Consider the following 23,190-nt stretch of genomic DNA (forward strand, 5'->3'; position numbering starts at 1 on the left):
ATGAATGAGCAACTGTCAACATTGGTGAGTAAACATTGTGTTGCTTATAAGCATAGAAAGAATGAATGTTTCACTCAGGGTTACCCGCTGAAAATAAATTGGTTTGAACAGCAGTTCAATTACGTCAAGAGTAATTGCCCATTGCTGTATTTAGACATAATCTAATTCCTAGAGAAATAAGCATATGCAGTTTCAAAGCGTAATTACATCTGACATTACTAGTAAGTGATTTCCCTGTGGATTTCTTCCCGATGACAGAAAATTAAAAGTTCCGTAATACAGTGACTGTGACTCACCTTGCGTCTCTGAGGGCTGTTCCTCCCAGCTCAAGTCATGGCATTTGCTAAAAAAGATGAACCAGCCCAAATCCAAATAAATATGACATCTGGACCCTTCTCCAAGGATGAACATTTTATTGGAATATTGGCACTTGGCAGAGTAAATACATGGTTACAAAGTGTTTTATGTTTATTTGCTTTATATAGTGACCAAAAACAAAACAAAATAAAATAATCAGTCCACAGTGTCGATTTTTTCCTTGAAGTTGAAGGCTTCAGAAGGCAAATCCCAACCCTGTTTGTTTATGGGAAAGAGAAGGCACAGGCAGCCACTTTTTCTACCTAGTGAAACGGTATTATTGTTTAGTCAGTGATGTCCTTCTCTTCCCTGTCATTTAGCACTTATCTTATTTAATAAAAGCATAGTATGAAAATAGTCCTCTCGACCAGGAGTTGTCCAGGGGCAGGGCTGGCCAGGGGAAGGGAGGGAGTCCCCGGTCAGCAGCCGGCAGCCACTAGGGACCCTACCAGTGCATGAAATTCGTGCACTGGGCCTCTAGTAAAGAAATAAAGTCACCTGTCTGGGAGAATTGTGAAACCCTTAGAAATCACTGGCTACAACCTGGAGGTTACAAAAGCAGGCTTGAGAATCTTCTTAATCAAATGTAGAAGATCAAGCCTAATGACCTGCAGTTTTTCTCACTCAGCCTCTTTATAAAGCTTTTGGACAAATTGGAATCTTATCCTTGTGGTTCCCCAAATATTTTTTTTTAATATATTTTATTGATTTCTTACAGAGAGGAAGGGAGAGGGATAGAGAGTTAGAAACATCGATGAGAGAAAAACATCGATCAGCTGCCTCCTGCACACTCCCTACTGGGTATGTGCCTGCAACCAAGGTACATGCCCTTGACTAGAATTGAACCTGGGACCCTTGAGTCTGCAGGCTGACGCTCTATCCATTGAGCCAAACCGGTTAGGGCCCAAATATTTTCTTTTAAGAGAATTTACTCTCCATAATGCAAGGCACTACTGTCTTAGCTCCAAGCTGCAAAGGAGGAAATGATGAGCTAATTTTTTCTAAGAAAAATATTATTTTTTTGTGAAAGGTCAATAGTAATGTAACTAGTTTCAAGTTACAGAATTTTTGCCAAAAACTGTGTCTTGAGGTTTGATGCCTTTCTAACAGATTTGCCCATGGGAGAGACTCCCAATGCAGCCTGCAGAGAGAGAAATCACAGCCACCTCGCTCCAACCCGGAAACCACTGGAGCAATACAAAGACGTCCGTATGGAAAGCAACAAACGCGCGGTCATCTGAAGTTATCCCATCCAACATGTTAAGATGAATAAGGAATACTTCAAATGCACTCTGGTTTCCTGTTCCATCTAAAAACGGAACAGTCATCCTGCATAGCTCAGTGAGTTTGTCTTTTGTGAAATGTGCACAGAAAAATCCTTTGATGGTGTTCTCGAGTGCGTCCTCCCACTCAGTGCCCGGTCCCCTGGGGCCCACAGAACGGGTGAGGGAGGGCACTGATGCTCATCCATCCAATGCAGTGACGTGGACCCTCCGCTTTCCAAGGGTTCAAGAAGCCCTGATGAGAGAAAAGGGAGGAAGCCGGGAAGCCCCTGTGTGGTGGTGGCCTGGCCTGGGACCTCCTCCCTCGCCACAGTTCTCCTGGAGAGAAGGCGGTCCCAGCAGGGCTGGGCGCTGCTCCTTTGGCTCCTTGCCTTGCTGGCCAGGGCATCTGACCAGATGGCCATCTGCCCTTTGGACTTGATTTAAGGGAAGACTCCCCAAGGGCAGAAAGCCCAATTTAAAAAAAAGAAAAAAAGTCTCCCTGGCTGACAGCAAGCGCCAAAAAGCCCCAGCACAGCGGAGCGGTGGGTGTCGGGTGCTCACATGACCTGAGCAGCCTGCCACAGGCCAGTTCCTGGCTAGGCACTAAGGATATTCATGTGACTTGAGGAGGCAGGGAGCCAGGAGTCCAGGCTGCGTGTTTCTATTCTAGCAGGAAGCACATAGGATGACTAAACCTTAGTTTCTGTCCTCGAAGAGAAGATCACCTAAAAGAGACATAACTTCCACATTCCATGCTAAATGCAAGGACAAGAGCGAGTGCTGGGTGTTACAGGGCCCAGGGACCTTCTGTATCTGTAAGGAGAACCTTTCTAGCCGTGAGGGTCTAAGCACTCAAAGAACGTTGTCATAGGAGATGATGTTGATACTGATTCTCTTTCATCCTTAAAGACCTAGAAATCCAAGAATTCTTCGTGAGGAGGTGGAGAGGGAGATACTGGAATTCCTGCTTGAATGGTTGAACTCTGGGGCAAATCCTCTAAAGAACTGATATAAACTTACAGGCTGATGATGATCAAAATGAGCTCTTAGGGCAATATGTTGGGATCTGATATCAAAATCTGTGGAAGTATGAAGATGTGGTACTGGGACTGAAGCTTTTAGGAAATAAACTGGTATTTTCTGAAGGACAATAGGACACTCCTTTATTCGATCTTTTGGAGGTCCAGTCCACCTTGAACGTTAACAGTTGTAGGTCACAATGGATTTAGAAGATGTCTGTGTCTATTTCCGCTAACAGTGTAAGTTCTGGGAGAAAGGGACAGATCTTTTTAACCACTGATCTCCAGCACCTGGGACATAATGACCCCAACTTGCTAAACGACTGAACAAATGATTTCTACTTTTGGTAACATCTTTGGAACCTGATGGTATGTATATATATATACCTTGGCTTTTCTCTCTCTCTCTCCCTCTTCTCTCTCTCTCCCTTTTTTTCCATCTTTCTTTCTTATTCATTTTTTTCATGCACTCACTTTATTTCCTTCTGGGAGTGAAGCAGGACTGTTTTAATGGGAAGACAGGAAGCTTTCATGCCAACACAGAAAACATATCATTTGAAAATAGGTGTTTTCTTAGAGTAAATTCCCTTGGGCCTTTGATGTATACTGAACAAGGCACCTTATCTTTCCTTCTCTCTCTCTCTCTCTCTCTCTCTCTCTCTCTCTCTCTCTCGATGCCTAACACACAGCATGTGGCATAGAGTATCTGTTTCAATAACGTGTTTAATTGGAAGACTTTATGCCCAATAATTTAGCTAAGCTCTTTCTCTGCACAATTTAAGGCTAATTTGGAATGCTTAAACATGACAGGGAAATTTTCATCTGAATTTCTTCAAGAGGTGATTAATGAATAAGAATTAACGAATCAATTGACAAGACATTGAGAGCAGATTTAGTACCAGGCCCAGACAGTTGCACAGACCACCGCCTTCCTCTGTTTCTGCCCAGCCTTCCTGAGCTCTCAGGCCCCGTGGGGCTGCCCACAGCGGTGGTGCCTGTGCCCACCACCTACCCTTTCCTGCAGCCTGACCGTGGGCAAAGGCCGAGTCCTTAAGAGACAGAGCAGTCCATATAGTGTAGTGGGATTTACAGCATAGATCTGCATTCTTACAAAGAATGGAAAAGCCTTAAAGTGCATTAGAAGACACTGCAGAGTGTATTGAAAACCATGCTCCTACTGTGTTCTCTGTCCTCAATGCGACCCCCACTCCCTCCCCCAGACACCCTCAGCTGCCTCTCACCCCACACACCCCATTACCTTTGTAATTCCTATGAAAACGCTAAAGCAGGAATTCATGGCAGAACAGCTCAGTTCCACAAGGGTTTGCCTCAGTGCTCGTGCCCTGTGTGCATCCCCTCTGATTTCATTCTACAGATTAAGGAAGTAGGTAATACTTTTTTTAAACTTTTTTGTAACAATCCCATGCACCCCCTAAGTGTACCCATAATTAAGCCATTGGCTGGGTTTGTTCATAGAGATACTTTGGCCAAATTGTCCCTTTCACTCCTCCGAGGGCTGGTCTGGGGGACTCTCCCTCGCATCCTCTTCCTGTGGACCCAGGATGTCGCTGTTTGGAGCATTCTCCACCACCCACTGACACTCGTAAACACGGGGACCCTTAACCTCCTCTGCACCCACCCCAGCAGCAGCCTGGGCTGGGCCACTTTTCCCTCCCACCGCTTCCTCCGCAGAGACCTGGCTCTCCCTGGGGCCCATGGGGGCAGAGTTTAAAATGCAGCCTCCCTGTGGCACGGCCTTACCTCCTTCATGGGCGTCCCTCCCGGTGGGGTCCCCGGCCTCCGCCTGCTCCTCTGTGGGGCCTGGGCCGCTGGGGCCCTGGCTGAGCCCCCCGCAGGCTGGCTGAGCCTCTGCACATCCCCCTGACTCCACCCCACCGGCCCCGGCCTCGGCCTCCACCTCGGCAGCTGGAGAATGGGCCTCCCTCTCCCCGACTCCACCTTCTTCACTGTCGTCCTGACTGGAGGCAGCTGCTTGAGTGGCCTCTGTGTGGATTTGGGTCGTTTCCTCTTCTTTGTCAATTTCTTGGGGAACAAGGGTCTCCGGATGTGTATCTTTTTCAGTCTCCAGGGTGGCAGACACCATGGGTACCTCGACGGTCACGGTCAACAAACTTCTGAGCTCCTTCAAGGAGCATGAGGCAGAGAGGGGTTGTGGCTCTTGGTGGGTGGCGGCTTCTCTGTCCGCAGGAGTCCCTGCAAGCTCCAGCTCTGATGAGCGGGTGCCCCGGGCTCCTGCTGTGTCCTCTGCAGCCTCGGGGTTCACGACAGGGTCACCGGTGCCTGAACGAACCCCCTGCGGGTCCCCACCTGGGGAAGAAAGGCTTTCTTCTTGGGCCACTGGACTAGGGACCCCAGGCTGCTGCTTTTCCTCTGGTTCCGGGAACACGTCGTTACTCGGGGTCTCACCATCCGCCACTCCGAGCAGAATGGCCGAGGCTCTCCGGGCAGGGCTGGCCTGGTTGGACCCCACGGGGGTCTTCAGGTCGGTCAAGCTGGACACGCTCTCACTGGGCAAGGCCATGTTGTCTTCAAATAGGTTGTGTTTCTTCAGGATCGCTGCTTCCTTTATCACTGAGACACCAGAACACAAAACACGACGTTAACGCCCTGCCCCCGACAAACGGCTTTTCTTGATTTTTTTACCCAGAAGCCAGACTCCCCTCTCAGCCTTTCTGGCTACCCAGATTTCTCAAGTTCAAATCCCAGCTCACATCCACCCTCTTCCAGGTAGCCCTCCCTGATGAACGCAGCCTCATTCCGGACTCTGGACCTCCGTGGTGTTCATTCCTTCACGTATTTCATTTACTCAGAGAACAAACACTGGACACAGACTAGGGGACAGGCTCTGGGAATGCAAAGATGAATAAAATGCGGCCTTTGCTAGCAAGGAGCTCACAGTCCATAATGCTATCACCTGGATCACTCATGAGGCCCCCGTCACATTTTATTAGCTCTTATCTGTGTGGTTCCAGTCTATCCATGGTGACTGAAATGCCTCCAGGACATTAAGGAGCATGACGTACATTTCTCTACTTTTTCCCACAGGCCAGCCCTGAACGTGAACCTGTTCAGTACAGGTCCTCAGTGCTGAACATGTAGAGAGAGCCCTGTTGGCCTGTTGTCTCCAAAATGGATTTGGCTACCTTCGCCCTAGCATCTTTGCTGTAGATGTCTTTGCCACAAGCATTAATGTGTGTGTGTGTGTGTGTTTTCAGAGAGGAAGGGAGAGGGAGAGATAGAAACATCAATGATGAGAGAGAATCATTGCTTGGCTCCCTTATGCATGCCCCCCGCATGCCCCCCACTGGGGATCGAGCCTACAACCCAGCATGTTCCCTGACCGGGAATTGAACCGTGGCCTCCTGGTTCATAGGTCTACACTCAACCACTGAGCCACCGCAGCCGGATGCCACAAGCATTTTTGACGAAAAGAAATTTTCAATGCATAACTAAATGGCTGTAAGGCAATTTTGCTGTTAAAAAAAAAAAGATAAAAAAACTGGTTGACAGTTTGGGTTTTTGTGGTGCTTTGTTTTTATTTTTTGTCAGTTTGGTTTCATTTCTCCGTTGACAAAAAAGTGAAGAAAATAAATAGTGGTGGTCTTAAAATAGTTAGCATTTTTTCCAGGTGGTGATGATTTTTGCCCCAAGAGGTAGTTGGTTGCTTATCTTGAAACACTGAATTGGGAAGAGAAAGAGAGGCACCAAGGGCCTCTGAGGGCTCAGAGTTGAACCCACATTTCCCGTAGAACAAGGACAAGACCTTATGTACAATCTACAAAACAATATCAGCTATTTGCGCAGTATTGCCCTGAATCTATGCACATTTGTAACAAATTCAAATATTTTGTATTTTGCAATGAAGTCTTTCTAATTTGGTTATTCAGTTTTAATATACCTCTTTTATTTGTCATAATTTTATCTTTTTAAAAAAATATGTTTTATTGATTTTTCACAGAGAGGAAGGGAGAGGGATAGAGAGTTAGAAACATCGATGAGAGAGAAACATCGATCAGCTGCCTCCTGCACATCTCCTACTGGGAATGTGCCCACAACCAAGGTACATGCCCTTGACCGGAATCGAACCTGGGATCTTTCAGTCCACAGAGCCAAACCAGTTAGGGCGTAATAATTTTATCTTTTTTTTTAATGATAAAATTGCCTACGGCCAATTAGTTATGGGGCAAAAAAAATAAAATAAAAAATGTTTGTGGCAAAAATGCTTGCAGCAAAGATGCTAGGGCAAAACTACCCAGGCATTCCAAAATGAGGCTCTCTGCACGCCCAGCTCAGCCTTAGAGGCCTCCAAGGAGGAAGAACAATGATGACGACAGCAGCTGGCAGTTTTGACACTAGGCCTTTGCTTATGGCTGTGCAGGCTGTGCTATGCCCAACAGTATCACCTCCAAGCGGGTGCTGCTGACAGGAGAGACAGGACAGGTCTGCAGAGTCAGCATCATAATTTCCCAGCAGCTAGCAGGAGAGCGTTCTGCTCTCATAGAATCAGCGTATCATGGCACTATTTGGACAGAGAGCAGGCAAGCTCTTTTTCTTTTCTTTTTGTAAATAAGGACTTTTTTTATTGCTGTCGTTACCATTTTCCCCCCTAGATTAGACAAATTATTTCGTTTTCATCATTTAAATTTTATTTTTCAATTATAGCTTACATTCAGTATTACTTTGTATTTGCTTTAGGTATACAGCATAGCGCTTAGACATAAGCCTATATTTCACTGTGACCTCCCCCTCCCCCCAATATTTCTAGCACCCACACCTGGCCCCATATATAGTATTACATTATTATTGACTATATTTCCTATGCTGTACTTTACATTCCTGTGACTATTTTGTAATTACCAAGTTGTTGGTTTTTTTAAATTGAATTTATTGGGGGTAACATTGGTTAATAAAATTATATAGGTTTCAGGGGAAGGTAGCCTTTTTCTAACTCACCCCAAGGTGCCCTAGTGGGTCCTTCCCTTTACATTCCTATCTCATTCAACCCCCTGTGAGGGGCTACTGTGACCCGGGGCCTGTGCGGCTACTGTGACCCGGGGCCTGTGCTTGGCCAGCGTTCTTTGTGGAGGGGTTTTTGCGATGCTTAACATCCTCCCCATGGAGATCAGATGTGTTTCGGGCCTACAGTTTTATGGATGACCCTCCATATCTCATCAAAGTTTTCCTAGCCACACTCCTGTGCCGAGCAAGGCTGCCTCCACAGTGGGCGCTGGAGTCCTGGCAAGCCTCCCAGCATGCTGTGCCATCACCCTGTGTCCTTTTCTGTCCCGCTGAGAGGAGGTGAGGAATGTGCTGGGAGAGTAGCTGCTCCTGGGATCACCTCTTCCCGCTCTGGTGGGGTCCTGAGCCTGTGACTAAGAAGAGCCCTTTTTCCTCTGCTCTGTCTGGAACAGCTGGAGGAAGACAGCTGTTCATAAATTTAATCTCTCCCAACCTCAGTTTTCTAATCTGAAAACGGAGTTTAAAATGTCCATTTCACAGAGTTCTTATTTGTAATGAAAGAGAAAGAATATCTAATGGGCTGGTATAGTGTGTGCTTGCTCAGTCAGGGTTAGTGTCCCTTCTCTGTCTCCCAGCAACATCGATTTCCCCTTCCCTTTTCATACCTGTTGAGCAAACCCAGCTGGCCATACTGGGCCTCATTTCTGGGGTGCTCCCCTCTCTCCAGAGTTCCCTCTAGCACCAGGTGAACCTCCCTCACCTTTCAGGGTTTCATCAAGGAGCATCTGATGTAAAATCTCCTCATACACGTTCTCAACATGGATCATGTTGGTGTGATCAGCGAAGATGAACTGCTCGTATTTCTGAAGTTCCTGGAGAGCAAGAGACAGAGGGCAAGGCATGAGATGCAGATATGAAAAGGATGAGTCCCACCCTGGCTGGTGTTACTCAGTGTTTAGATCGTTGGCCTACCCACTAAAGTGTTTTGGGTTTGATTCCCAGTCAAGGGCACGTATCTGGGTTACAAGTTCATTCCCGGGCCCTGGTCAGGGTGCAGGAGGCAACCAATCAGTGTGTCTCTTTTATATCCATGTCTCTCTCTCTCTCTCTCTCTCTCTCTCTCTCTCCCCCCTCCCTCCCTTCCATTCTCTCTAAGAATCAATGGAAAAAATATCTTAGCCTGAGGATTAACAAAACAAAAAAAGAAAGAATGAGTCCCACTCCTGACCCCCTGTGACATCACTCCTTATGCTGGGTGCACACAGAGGGCAGACCCAGAGATTTGATCATCTCAAGGGTGTCACTGAGTCCGGGGCCCTCCTTTTTTTCATAACCAAAGTACTTTCTTCTTCCGCTTTAAAAAATATACCAACAGTACTTTCCAAGGTATATGCCACACACAATACAATGCAAACATTTTAAAAGTACAGCTCAGTCCTACCCGGTTTGGCTCAATGGATAGAGCATCAGCCTGCGGACTGAAGGGTCCTGGGTTCGATTCCAGTCAAACCCAGGTTGTGGACTCGATCCCCCGTAGGGGGCGTGCAGGAGGCAGCCAATCAATGATTCTCTCTCATCATTGATGTTTCTATCTTTCTCTCCCTCTCCCTTCCTCTCTGAAATCAATAAAAAAATATTTTTAAAAAATGTACAGCTCAATGATTTTAAACACATAAATAAACCCATGAAACCAGAAGCCAAATCAAGACAGAGGAGATCACTCCCATGCCCTTTCCTAGTCTAATCCTCCAGAGATAAGCACTGATCCGATGTCTATCACAAGACCTCGGTCCTTCTTGTTTTTGAACTTTATGTGAGTGGAATTTTCCATTCCTTTGGGCTGTTTCTGAGATTCTTCCATGTTGCCGCGTGTATCTGTAGCTTGTTCCCTTTTATTGATAGGACATTCATCATATGAATAAACTAAAATTGCTTATCCATACTACTGTCGATGGATACTGAGATTTTTCTCCCGTTTTTTTGACTGTGAGGACTATAAATGCTATGAACCTTCTCGTGCCTGAGTTTTGTAGATTTAAGGACCTAGTCATCTTGGAAGTGAGACTGCTGGGTCCTGGAGTAGATGTGTGTTTAACTTCATTAGAATGGGGCCCCTTTTCAGGTCGTTGGGATCTCAAGTCAAGGGCTCCTCTTTCCCTCCCTGGCCTGACACTCACCTATTCCCATAAGACAACCCAGGCAGGACGCAAAGTCCTTGAACCCTTCTGCTTCCCAAGGGTCTCCAAATGGCCTGCCTGTTACCAGCTTGAGGACGGAGCAGGGATCAAAGAGCACCAATTGCATCCCAGTGATTAACTCAGGTCCTTGCACCCAATGGTGCTGGAAAAGGGCTCCGACATGTGGCTTGGAGAGCCGGGGACTCAGAGTGGGATTTGACATCTTTTGCCTGAAGGGGCAGGATTTACAGCAGGTGGTCAGGAGTCACCACATTCAGACAACTCTCAGTGCTAGGACTTGGAGGTCTGGAGTAGCCCAGGACCTGCTCATAGCAGGTTCTCCTGGGGTCCCTTTATAGGTACCCTAGAGGAAAGACAAGGGATTGAGAGACAGGAGCTTCCATGACTCTGAGAGGGTCCGAGAGACACACAGACAAGGACGTATAGTAGGAGCACTACCCAGGAGCCCGGACGCTGCCCTGGACTGGCTGTGGGACCCCGGGCAAGCATCGTCACCGCTCTGCACCTCTCTCTTCCTCTGTGAAATGAGGGGTCTGGGCTCATGTCTGCTACACCCTTTCATGTCCCCATGTGGTCTCCCACTCCTCGTTCCCCTGTTGTTACTCATCTCTCGGGACTGGACAAAAGCAGGACTCTGCAGCCCTCCCTGACCCCACAAGCGAAGTAGGGCAACCTCTTTGGAACTCAGCCATGAGGAACTCTTCCTATGTGGCTACTGCTGTGCCCATCACACGGCATACCGTGTGCCTGTCTCCTGCCTCTAGGCTGTGAACCCCAACAAGCAGGGACGCTGGCCTGGCCCAGCGCCCAGATCATATCTGATACATATTTAACATATGTTTGCTGAATAAACAGGAGACCTTTAAAATTTCAGCCAGCTACATAATGCTGTGGAAAGGAATAATTTCTAGGGACATTTATACTGTCATGACAATCTGCCATGACGTGACCAGCTTTACAGAACAGGGACTCGATCTTCCATATTAAATAGATTGAACGGTGACATCCGTTTAATTCCCTGGATCAATTAAATTGAATCCCTGCAGGTGGGATTTGGGGAACCATAACTTTTTATAAAGTTTCCCAGGCCATCCCAACATGTGTCTTGACTTTAGTACCACAGATCTGGGAAGCCGCAACTTGAAGAGCCAAAGGAAACACTTTAATAAGATAAAGAATTCTTCTCTGAAGCTGAAACTCCCTGATGTATCTGTTCTGCAAATCCAGATTTTTAAAAATCTCTCGACACCAATACCCTATCCTTCATCACGGAAAACCTCGGGTGACAGGTTCTTTGGAAACCAGTCTCTCTTGATTGAAAAATCCCAAGAGCCTGTTACAAATCGGGTACCACTGGGCTGGCGTTTGGAAAGAGGGGGGCAGACGGAAGGGAGACTTGCCTTGCCCTTCACCTTTCACCTTTTCTGGAGGCTCCGAGGCCCCCAGACCGTCTTTGGGATTAGAAAAGGAAAACACGCTCAGCAGGAACTCTGTGTGCAGACACGTCCACGGGCGGGCTGAGTCACCCTGCGGGCGGCTGCACTTTCCAGCCACGTGGGCCACGGGACAGTCATACACAGATTCTTGACCCCTCAGCACATCCCTTTCTATGAAAGAAATACACCCCCACAAAGAAATGCCAGGAACTAGATATGCTGATGACACTTGGGAGAAAAACAGCATGGAGAGAATATAAAAATGACTGAAGAAATTGCTACAGTCAAATAACTCATGGGAAGGAGTCTAATGCTCCGATGCTTGGAGACTCTCTAAGCTGCCAAAAGGCCCTTTTTAAATTCGAAACGCTCTTTGTCATTTGCTCCAAGAGGCAGCAGGCCTTGAAAATGTCCAGGCTCGTAGATCATTTCTGAAACGGCCAAGTAGTGATAGCAGTATTTACCTTTTTCCCAGGGCATCACATGTTACCAGGGAGTGTGAGCTGGGTGCAGACTCTGTGATTTGGGGCCCTCTACTTAACCCTCAGGTCTCCTCATCGCTACAACCAGCGTATAAATAGCACCTCCTCGTAGGGCTGTCCTGAGAATCACTGAGAATCACTGAGGTAATCCATGCAAAGTGCTTAACACCGTGCCTTGCATGTGGTAAGCACTCATCAAATGTTAATCTTCTCAATATTTTTAAAAATGTATTTTTATTTTTTTAAAATATATTTTCATTGATTTCAGAGAGGAAGGGAGAGAGAAACATCAATGATGGGAGAGAATCATCGATCGACTGCCTCCTTCATGCTCCTCACTGGAGATTGAGCCTGTAGACCTGGGCATGTGCCCCGACAGAGAATAGAACCTATGAGTCCCCTGGCTCCTAGGTTGATGCTCAACCACTGAGCCACACTGGCTGGGCAAGTCTTCTCAATCTTAAGACGACTACCGCAAGATACTGCTAGCTCCATTTTTTTACAAGAGGAAATCTCAGTCAAGGGAGAGAAAAAGTGACTTGCCCAAGGCCTGAGAGCCAGGACTTGAACCCAGGTCTTGCCCCAGCCTCCAGAGTCCGCTCATCCATTTCTCTGCTCTGCCGACTAAGTCACACGTCACGATCATGGCTGTCACGGGTTGCCTGGGGCTCCTAACAGCTTTAAATGATTTGTTTCATGGATTTCACTAAACAAACATTACTGGATTCAACAGAGCAAATATCCTCCTGTAATCAATCATGTTACTTCGGATCTTGTCCCGGGGGTAGTGGCCAAGTTTCAGAGGACACGTTGGACCTAGGAGTCATTCTATAATGAGGGACATCTGGTATTCTCAGGTGTTCGACGGCAACCCTTAGCTTGGCTCAAACTCAGATCATTACCCTTCCAGATTTTTGTCTGGTCCAGGGCTCGGCAAATCCTGCCGGCTGCTGGGTTTTGTAGATAAAGTTATGTTGAAACACAGATGTGCCCATTTGTCTACATAGAGTCTGTGGCTGCTTTGGGGCAGAGCTGGGTAATTTCAACAGAAATCGTATGGCCCATGAAGCCCAAAATATTTACTATTGGACCACTGACAGAAAAAGTTTGCCAACCCCTCCTACCGTTTGCAAGCACATCAAGGCCAAAATAAAAAAGTAAATAAATAAGCCGTGCTTGAACTTCACCGGCAATAGGAGCAGGCTCTGTGGAGGAACCCAGCCCTTACTGGTTTGCAGGTGGACGCCAGGGCCTTCTGCACGGTGGGAAGTGTGATTTGAATGAGTGCCTCTTGAAATATCCTCTTCCGGATGGTGCTGCTGTCATAATCATATTGCTGTCGATACACAGAGAGAAACATATGCTAAACAGCAACACTGCAATCTGTTAACTTTCCCTTCAGCAAAAACCTCAGCCACCCACTTCATCGCCTTCTCCCCTCCCCCTAATTTCTAAGGACCCCTGTGGCGTTTCCAAGGTCTCAGAGACCTTTCTATGCAATTCCCTCACACTCCAGGTGGAGGTCATGACCCATCTTACCCTCCCCTCTTACAGATATGGAAACTGAGGCCAGATCAAAACAGCAACTCCTGCCGTATAAAGAAGTTGGGGAGAGAACCAGGGGGGTGAATTTATGCTTTGTCACCCCTATCCTGGGTGGGTCCTTGGGAGTGATGGTCATCTACTTCTTTCATTCTACATCCTAAAAGCAGGATTTGTGGGTTGTAGTGGTTTCCACAAGGGAAGAGAGTGTCTGGCTCATAGCTACATTAACACTGTGGCATGTTAACCAAAGAAGTTTAGTATCTAGAACAAGAAAGGTGATGATTCACTTTGTACAGCAAGGATCATCCAAACCGAGAGACCAGAGTTTGGGTTTTAGATGTCACTTTAAGGGGATCACAGACAAACTGGAGCATAGTCACAGGCATGTGAGCAGAATGGTCAGGCCAAAGCAAGAATGGTGAAGGAGATGAAGGCATGTATACCGGAGGTAGTGACTTGGGGCTCAATTACAGCTCTATTCAAACAAGGAAAGGCTGCCAGGTGGAAGAAGGAACTTAACAAAGAGGGTAGAATGAAATGGATGGCCGCTGAGAACTTTGGCTTTTATATCAGGAAGCATGTTCTTGCCCTTAAGCGTGTCCAGAGAAGAAAGGGACTGTTCGGAGAGGTATTAAAGTGTCCTGATACTGGAGGTGATACTGACATTGATATCTTTTCTTCCTCAACTTCAAGTTCATTATTATTTGTGTTCCCGTGATAAATATTGCTTTTAATTTCAATAATTTGGTTGCCAGTCTCCTACTGCCTGTGACACCTCAACATCAGGTCTGAAATTCAGGGACCCCTCCCAGGCTCTGAGGAACTTTGATCTGCTGCTCCAAGCACTGTTTAGGGCAACAATTTCAACTTTTTTCATCTCGTGGCACACATAAATGAATTACTAAAATTCTGTGGCATGCCAAAAAAAATATTTTTGCTGATCTGAAAATAGATATAACTGATTAATTCACGCTGGATGGCTATTGTTGTGTTGGTTGTTGTCATTTTTTTATTTGACAATTTAAGGGAAAAGAGGTCAGTGCCCCTGATTAAATAGTCAGGTATTGCATGTTTGAAAAATTCTTGTGGCTCACCTGCTGAAAATCACTGGTGTAGGACAAGGAGGAAGTAAAAAAGTAATGCATTAGTTTTAAGGATAATTTAAGCTCTAGGGTCACCATTGACTAGCCTGTTGAGCTTAAGTAAGTCACGTTAGCTCTTAGAGAGTCAGTTTCCTCATCTCTACAATGGGAACATATTCTAATTATCTCACAAGTTCTAGTGAAGATCAAATGAAACATGGGAGGTTTAAACAAGCTTTAAAAATACAGCACATATGTGTAAACTATTATTACAACTATTTTGATACACACTTAAACATTAAACACATTAAAAATGGAACAATTTAATGTGCCAACCTCCCTCTCTCTCTCTCTCTCTCTCTCTCTCTCTCTCGGGCAGGTATCTTTTTCTTGGAGTATTATTTCCTTTGCCATGAGGTGCTGATTTTTCTAAAATATGCTGCCTAATTTAAATGGAAACTATTTGAAGAAATAGGCCGTGCCTTGCCTATATTTATATTCCATGCAATACCCATCACAATGGTTTGCTTATAGTGGACAGTCAATAAGTATCAAATCCAATTGCTTTAAAAGTAAACTAGGACATGTCTCTCCAGCTGATGGGCAACAATGGTGAGGACCTGTGATCTCTAAAATAGCCACTAGATGGCAGGAGAGGCATGAAAGTCATGCTGGGGGAACTGCTGGTACTTAATAGTCACTGGAACCCCAGGAAGGAAAGATGCGAAAGATGAGAAAGAAAAGGGGGCGAGTATAAGAACTTGGTATTTTCCAGTTAAAGAGAACCAGGGGCCACAGTCTTGCTTTATGCTTCCCACATGAAAAAGTGGTTTTACCTTTAAGACTCGGAGCTTCACCTTCTCAATGGCGATGGCTGTTTTAGAGGCCTCTCCTTGGAGATGCGGGGAAAGCAATTGTCCAAAAGTGAACACTGCGTTCTCCATGAGCTAGAATCCAAGGCAACACAGAAACAGCACGGTCAGAGGCGGGGGCACCACCACAGGTCTGCCCACGTCAGCTGGAGAAAAGGGAGGGGGTGACCACCTCTTATTTTACAGATTTCCCAGGGGTGAGTCCTCACCCCACTGTCTGAACTGTGAAGTAAATAGGCACATGGCCACAGTGGGATCAGTAAGAGACGGGGAAACACACACACACACACACACACACACACACACACACTTGCATGTATCTATATACATGTATGCATCCTTTCTTCTCATCTCTTTCTACCCTGAACTGGAAACCCCAAGACTATGGGATTAAAATTACTTCCATCTCTGGTGGTCACCCCTTTTTCTAATCTCTGATACCTGCAGCCAGGGCATACCAAGATGAGGTGGGAGTCACCTCCAATTATTTTTGGCTGCTTTAACTCTACACATGCACGTTCAGGTGGATGTAAGCTACCCAGCATCTCTCTCTCTCTCCACCTCCCATCCATCTCCTCACACCTCCGCCAGGATGGGAAGGGAGGCAGGGAGAGGGCTTGGGGCAGACAGTAGCTGACACGGTTATGGGTTAGGAAACAGAAGCAGCTCAGATTTCGTATTCTCTGCCCTCGTGCCCCTGTAAGCCCCACCGGGTTCAGTATTATCACAGAGACTCTATCAAACGATTGCCCAATTTTGTTCCTTGTCCATTTTTAATCCCTCACAACTCAGAGGTTAGGTAATAAGATGTGTCACTTACTCCTGCCTATATTTTTAAGGAAAAAAAATAATAAAAAACTCCTTTCTTTTCCAAGCCTGTAATTCCCATGGCATTCAACACATATCTTTCTCAGCGCATTCTCAACATGGGAGTGAATTTATCTGAGACTCTGTGTCCCTTTCAGTTCCCTAACGTGGGATCTGGCAGAGTGTTCAGCCCCATAAGCTTCCCTGGAAAATCTGGAAAACAGAATTGTGCTCTTACGGCTTCAATGAGCACACCCTCTCTTCATTGATGAATCACTATACTATGGAAGAGTCTGTGCTATTCATTCCTGTTCCTCGTAGGGAAACAAGGAGCCTATCAAAAAAAACACAAGACATCCAAATAGGAAGCTATGAGTGACTGATTGGTTCTAGGTGAGGGGATTAATTGAAGCCAGTGGATCTCAATCCTGGACACATATTAGAAGCAGTGGAAATGAGTAGGGGAAATCTTTAAAAATTATTAAAATATAGATAGCCCTGGCCAGTTTGGCTCAGTTGGTTGGGTGTCATCCCATGCACCGAAAGGTTGCCGGATCAATTCCCTGTCAGGGCATATGCTCAGGCTGCAGGCTCCATCCTCAGTAGGGGGCATGCAGGAGGCAGCCGATCCATGTTTCTCTCTCACATTGATGTTTCTCTCTCTCTCTCTCTCCTTCTCCAAAAAATCAATAAAAATATATGTTTAAAAATTATTAAATTATTTTTAACATTTTAAAATATTAAAATTTTAAAAATTATTGAATTATAGATATACTTTGAATAATTAGAAAATAATTAATATATACATATATATGTATATATATATATAATCAGAATCACTGGAGGTGGGGCCTAGGCATCAGTATTTCTTAAAAGTTCCCCAGGTGATTCTAATGTGCAGCCACGGTTAGAAGCACTGATTTGACAAACCAAGTAAATTTTTTTATGTGCCTCAGGCATGAAACAGCTCTGGCCACCGACATAGGCATCAAGCTAGGATGAACTAAGGACTGTACATCTGCTTTGCCCCTGGCTGATATAAGAGCAACACCACCAATCAGGTGTCTCCTTGCCCATTGCCAGGGGGTTGACAAACCAAATAATTATTCATTAATGCCACTTTATTTCCCTGGATGTTTCTACTCCATGGTGTTTTAATCTATGATGTTTCTACTCTATGACATGGAGGGAAGATGAAGCCAGCTAGAAGGACAGATACGATGACAAAGGCAATGGCCATGCTTCCTGGCTGCAAGCACGCCAGTCCCATCTGCCTGAGCTTGCTTCCCTGCTGGCTCCGTCCTCATCCCCAGGAGGCCCCTGTGGGCACCCACCTCTTGCATGTAGTTCTGTGTCTGCTGCACCACCAGATCCACATGAGGGAATCTGAAGCGGCTCTTGAGATCCTGCAAGCGCTCCTGGAGCAGGTTGACTTTGATATAACAAGGCTCCATCTTCACGGAATCCAGTGGGAGATTCATAAGATGGTCCAGATGCTGCGTTTGGTTGAAGGAAAAAAATTAAACCATTCAGACGTAGGAACAATATTACACAATCCTATATAACAAAAGCCTAATATGCTAAGTGTCTGTTTGTTCAACTGTTTGACCAGTCGCTATGACATGCACTGACCACCAGGGGGCAGATGCTCTGACCAGTAGGTTAGCTTGCTGCTGGGGTTGGGCTGATTGGGACTAGGTGAGACAGGCCAGACACACCCTGGAGCCCTCCCATGATTCCTCCCCGGCCCCTATCTTGCACTGGTAGGGTCCCTTAGCCTGACCTGCGCCCTCTCGCAATCCGGGCCCCCTTGGGGGATGTCGGGGTCTCTAGTATTCTATAAATTCCAAACAATCAAATGTATGTCTTTAGAGTGAACCACTTCTCAGATCACTACATCTGTGACATCTTCAATTGTCTTCCTTCAGTGGGTCCCTGGGGCAGCTCTGTTGCTAGGAAGAGGCCGGGAGAAGAACCAACTGGCCGATGGGAGGGGCCAGGGATGCACTCAGAGCTCCAGTCTTCTTACGCTCTTGATGGACTGGCTCCCAGCTCCCACTTCCAGAATTCCAGAGCTAGGCAAGTAGGTCCTTTTGCACATGGAATTGTGACTGGGCTCATAAGCCCCCACAGCCTTCTTTAATGACAGACAATCCCAGAGAGGTCAGGGTGCCCCCCCGACTCCTGGATATAAAGCCACAGTCCCCACAGTTTTCTGAGGCTCTGTCAGTGCATAGGGGACTTCCCTCTGCTGTCGGTTCTCCATGGTGCTAGTGGGTAAGGAGTGGGTGGTAGGAAGAGGCCTGGCCTGGGAGAGGTATCCAGTTGTAAAAACTGGGGTTCCTCCTCCTCCTCTAGTTTGCACAAGTGATGACTTGGCCAATGAGGCTTCCAGCAGAGGATGGCAGCAGACCCCATCTCCTAGAGACCCTAAGGGTTATCAACACACTCAGACACTATGGCTGTTGTTGCCAACAGAATGCATTTTAATTCCCAAGCTTATTTAAAATTAATTTTTAAAGTTGAATATTGGAGACCTAGAATAAACAAGACAGGTAGAAAGATGCTGAAAATGGACACCTAAAGAGATTTGGGGAGTACAGGGGTGAGTGTGAATTATATAGGATATACTGTCTCACTTTCAGGTCACAGGAAAGAGGAAAAAATCTCGATTTTGAGATTTCTCTAAGCAGAAATTTAAAGACGGCCCAGCTCTGGCCTGATGGCTCCGCTGGTTGGAGTGTTATCCCTTGCACCAAAGGGTTATGGGTTCAGAGTGCATGTCGGAGGCAACCGATTGATATTTCTCCCTCACATCGATTTCTCTTTTTCTCTTTAAAATCAATAAAAACATATCCTCAGGTGAGGAATAAATAAATAAACAAACAAATAAATAAATAAATCCCATTCTCTTGGTGTTTGTAATGGGAAAATATTACTCCCTTTGAGAAGGGAGTTACAGAGAGCTCCACTAACGTGGAATTAATTATCAAAACCACGCCGTAGAACTTGCCCCTCGTCACACACTATGCAATGTGACTATTTTTAAGACACGTCGATTAGGCAGACAAGAAAGGAAACATGGGTCACCACTTTGCTCCAAGCAGATTGGCCAAAGTTTAAACAAGTGATAACGCTTATCTCCGATGGGAATATGAGGAAGAAAGTCCTCTGCCACACACAATGGGCGGCAATGTAAATTTTAAATCCTTTTTGGGGAACGCAAATGGCAGCGTCTTACCATGAGGAATGAGCCTACCTTTCGACCTAGAAACCCTGTCCTAGGAATCTATCCCTTAGAAAGGAAAGCATCAACATGCAAGAATATTTTAATAAGGTTATTTATCATAGCTTTGTTCCATGCCAGCAACATCTGGATGGTTGAATAAATCACACATGACATATTATGCAGCCACTATAATGAACGACTTGGAGCTACAACAGTTAAATTGGAAATAGTTTCATGAGGCATTTTTGAATAAGAATCCTGATAAACAGTCTATACAACATAATCCCATTTTTTCTAAGACCAAGCAATCACAACAAGTAGCCCATGAATGTGTGTGTTTTATATGCTATAGAAGCGTGGGAAAATTTCAGAATGGCACATGCTGAGGTGTTCCAGCCGTAGGTTTCTAAGGGCACAAACTGTGGGATGGTAAACATATGGGGCAAACTAATGGAAGGTAAGGGCTAGTTAGTAGAGCTTATGGTGTAGACCAGCCGTGGGCAAACTACGGCCCGCGGCCAGATCCGGCCCGTTTGAAATGAATAAAACTAAAAAAAAAAAAAAAAGACCGTACCCTTTTATGTAATGATGTTTACTTTGAATTTATATTAGTTCACACAAACACTCCATCCATGCTTTTGTTCCAGCCCTCCGGTCCAGTTTAAGAACCCATTGTGGCCCTCGAGTCAAAAAGTTTGCCCACCCCTGCACTAGATACTTGAGGGAAGGTGGGAGGTGTGGGGGAGGATGGAAAAGTAAAGGCCAGTTTAAAAAGAAGGCTGCGATAAGAAACCTCAGAATATATACAAAATGATCTTGTTTATCTACAATGACGTGTGTGTATGCACAGAGAAATAAGAAAGGAAAAGGAAGAGACGTGTCTGATCTTATCCACTGACTTGCACAGATATCCATCATGTGTCAAGTGTAAAACCAAGTTGACCAGTCATGTCTGTCAGTGACTGTCACCCTTTAGGGTGCACCAGGGCCTCTGGAGGTCTCCTAGAACACACTGCCCAGAGTTTCTGACTCAGCAGATCTTTGGTGAAGGCCTGAGAATTTGCATATTAACAGCCAGGTGCTGCTGCTGCTGCTGATGATGTAGGGACCACGCTTTGAGAAACACTGGTTTATGTCATGAATCTATATTTTTAGCAACAAACAACATTTATATAAATGAGACTGTATGCATATATATTTGTATGAACAAGGGAAAAGTATGTGTAAACACATTCTAAGCTACTTGTATTAGTTAATTCAGGGAGTTGGGAGGGGAGGTGGTATAGGAGCTAGGGGTGGGCTAGGATTGGGTGGGTATGGGTGATTCATTATTGTTTTTGCAACTAGAAACCATCAAGAAAGGAAATCAGGTAGATGGATGGATGAATGGGTTGTTGGATGAATGGAAGACAGACTAGATCAGCGGTTCTCAACCTGTGGGTCGCGACCCCTTTGGGGGTCAAACGACCCTTTCACAGGGGTCGCCTAAGACCATCGGAAAACACATATATAATTACATATATATAATTGTTTTACACATATATAATTGTTTTTGTGATTAATCACTATGCTTTAATTATGTTCAATTTGTAACAACGAAAATACACCCTGCATATCAGATATTTACATGACGATTCATCACAGTAGCAAAATTACAGTTATGAAGTAGCAACGAAAATAATATTTACATGACGATTCATCACAGTAGCAAAATTACAGTTATGAAGTAGCAACGAAAATAATTTTATGGTTGGGGGACTAGATGAATGGCTGGAAGGGCAGCTGAATGAAGGAAGGAAGGGTGGGAAGGAAGAAAAGACTAGATGAAGGCAGATAAAGCCCGAGGGAAGAGGCAGCCCCACTCCGAACCCCTTGGCCTCACATCCTACCTCCTTCAGCTGGGCATTGTCTTTGCTGGTCTGAAAGTTCTGGCTAAGTTCATCCACTTCTTTTTCAAAGAGTGAGCGCACTTCACTGAATCCTGAGCTCACCGGTCCCATGAGCTCCTCCAGAATAGACGCCAGGAATGGCTGCACGCTCTCCGCACAGCTTTTCTCCGCGGGCTGGGCCACCATCGCTGCGGTAGGAAATAGCCAGGAAACCGTGACTTAGGGCGAAAGTGGATTCAAAGGCACTCGACCCAGGCCAGGGCTGGGTAGTTGCCCCATAGAGCCATTGAACAGCCAAGGCAAGCTCACAGGGCAGGACAGACCAGCACAGCGAGGCCTGGGCCGCATTCACCAGAACAGAAAACCATTAGGTGGTTTGGAAATGGAAACAGACAGAATGTCTCCCCTCCCCCGAGCTTTCCTCTGCACTGGGATGAAATGCATTTTTCTGCTTGGTCCCTATAAGCGTGCAGTGTCTAATACAAAAAAGAAAATGCCAGACATCGTCAATCATTGTCACTATATACAGGGGTGGGCAAAAGTAGGTGTACAGTTGTTCACATGGAAAAATACATAATACAAGAGTAAATAATAATACAGAAACAAACTGTGTTTCTCATACTCACAACTGTACACCCACTTTTGCCCACCCCTGTATACATAGTTTCCTTCTAAAATCAAAATGTATTAAGGTTTTTTAAAAATTGAGGTATGACATAAAACATTATATTAGTTTCAGGTGTACAACATAATGATTAATTATTTGTGTACAACAATTTATAGTTTTAATTAATTTCTCTAAGAGTCAATCAATATAATATAATTCAATTCCCCTCTTGCCTTCTCCAGAGACTTTTAAAAACTCAAGCACAGTCATTTCTTGGGCAAATAGAAACAAATTCCTTTCAGTTTGTCCCCCCCACATCCCATTCCCACCCCCAATTTTTAAAAAAGCATTATTTTTTTGTTCTGATAATCAAGTACAACATGTGCAGTGACAAAAACGTAGAGAGCACAAAAATCTGTAAGAGGGATGGGAAACCCAGCCGGTGTGGTTCAGTGGTTGAGCGTCGGCCTATGAACCAGGAGGTCACAGTTGATTCCCGGTCAGGGCACATGCCCGGTTGTGGGCTCGATCCCCAGTGAGGGATGTGCAGGAGGCAATGGATTAGTGATTCTCTCTCATTATTGATGTTTCTATCTCTCTCTCCCTCTTCCTCTCTGAAATCAATAAAAATATACTTAAAAAAAGAAAGAAAGAAAGAAAGATGGAAAAAATATAACCATGCTCCCACTTCCCAGAGGCAAATGCTGCCCTTTGATTTAGACGAGGAAGAGCATAGTAACGATTCTGCTTTAGGAAGTCTGGCTGGGCCATGGAGATCTGTATTATTATTATTTGTTGTTGTTGCTAAGGGCTAAGGCAGTGGTCGGCAAACTGCGGCTCATGAGCCACATGCGGCTCTTTGGCCCTTGAGTGTGGCTCTTCCACAAAATACCACGTGCGGGCGCGCACATACAGTGCGATTGAAACTTCGTGGCCCATGCGCAGAAGTCGGTATTTTGTGGAAGAGCCACACTCAAGGGGCCAAAGAGCCGCATGTGGCTCGCGAACCGCAGTTTGCCGACCAGGGGGCTAAGGTAATTCTCATGCTTGGCCAGGTTTGGAATCAGTGATCCCGTGAAGGAAACCTGAGCTGGAAGAGGCCTGAACTCGCTCCATGGACTGGAACGCTAGCTCTGAGGAGCTAGGTAAGTCACATGGCCTTGTCATTGCATCACAGAACTGAAGAGGGAAGTATACACTCATCTGAATGGCCAATTCTCCATTTTACATATGGAAAAATAGAGGCCTGCAGATATTAGATGGCTTGACCAAGGTCACGTCCTCATATGCAGAAACAGAACTTCAAGTCTATTTAAGTTTTTATTGGCACATAACTTGCTTACAAGTTATGTGCCAATAATGGTCACATTCTTATTTCAATTCTCAGAACTAATTCACAGAAGTGTGGAGGGTCATACTGCC

The 23,190-nt window shown here is 45.6% G+C and overlaps 1 protein-coding gene and 1 pseudogene across 1 annotated transcript in view; both read right to left on the reverse strand.

Moving 5' to 3' along the window:
• Positions 1–396: 396 nt before the first annotated feature.
• FAM129A (family with sequence similarity 129 member A) overlaps positions 397–23,190 on the reverse strand; it is an 87,310-nt gene continuing 64,516 nt past the window's right edge. Inside the window, exons 9-14 of the mRNA XM_023754733.1 lie at positions 21,162–21,349; positions 17,378–17,539; positions 15,201–15,311; positions 12,966–13,073; positions 8,382–8,493; positions 397–5,233 (exon numbers count right to left, since the gene is read on the reverse strand). Coding sequence (XP_023610501.1) covers positions 4,143–5,233; positions 8,382–8,493; positions 12,966–13,073; positions 15,201–15,311; positions 17,378–17,539; positions 21,162–21,349 — 1,772 coding nt within the window. The 3' untranslated portion in view covers positions 397–4,142. The remainder of the gene's footprint in view (positions 5,234–8,381; positions 8,494–12,965; positions 13,074–15,200; positions 15,312–17,377; positions 17,540–21,161; positions 21,350–23,190) is intronic.
• On the reverse strand, positions 16,987–17,131 carry LOC111826284 (annotated as a pseudogene).

Source organism: Myotis lucifugus, unplaced genomic scaffold (assembly GCF_000147115.1).
Source record: "Myotis lucifugus unplaced genomic scaffold, Myoluc2.0 scaffold_65, whole genome shotgun sequence".
In the NCBI taxonomy this organism is placed as follows: Eukaryota; Metazoa; Chordata; class Mammalia; order Chiroptera; family Vespertilionidae; genus Myotis; species Myotis lucifugus.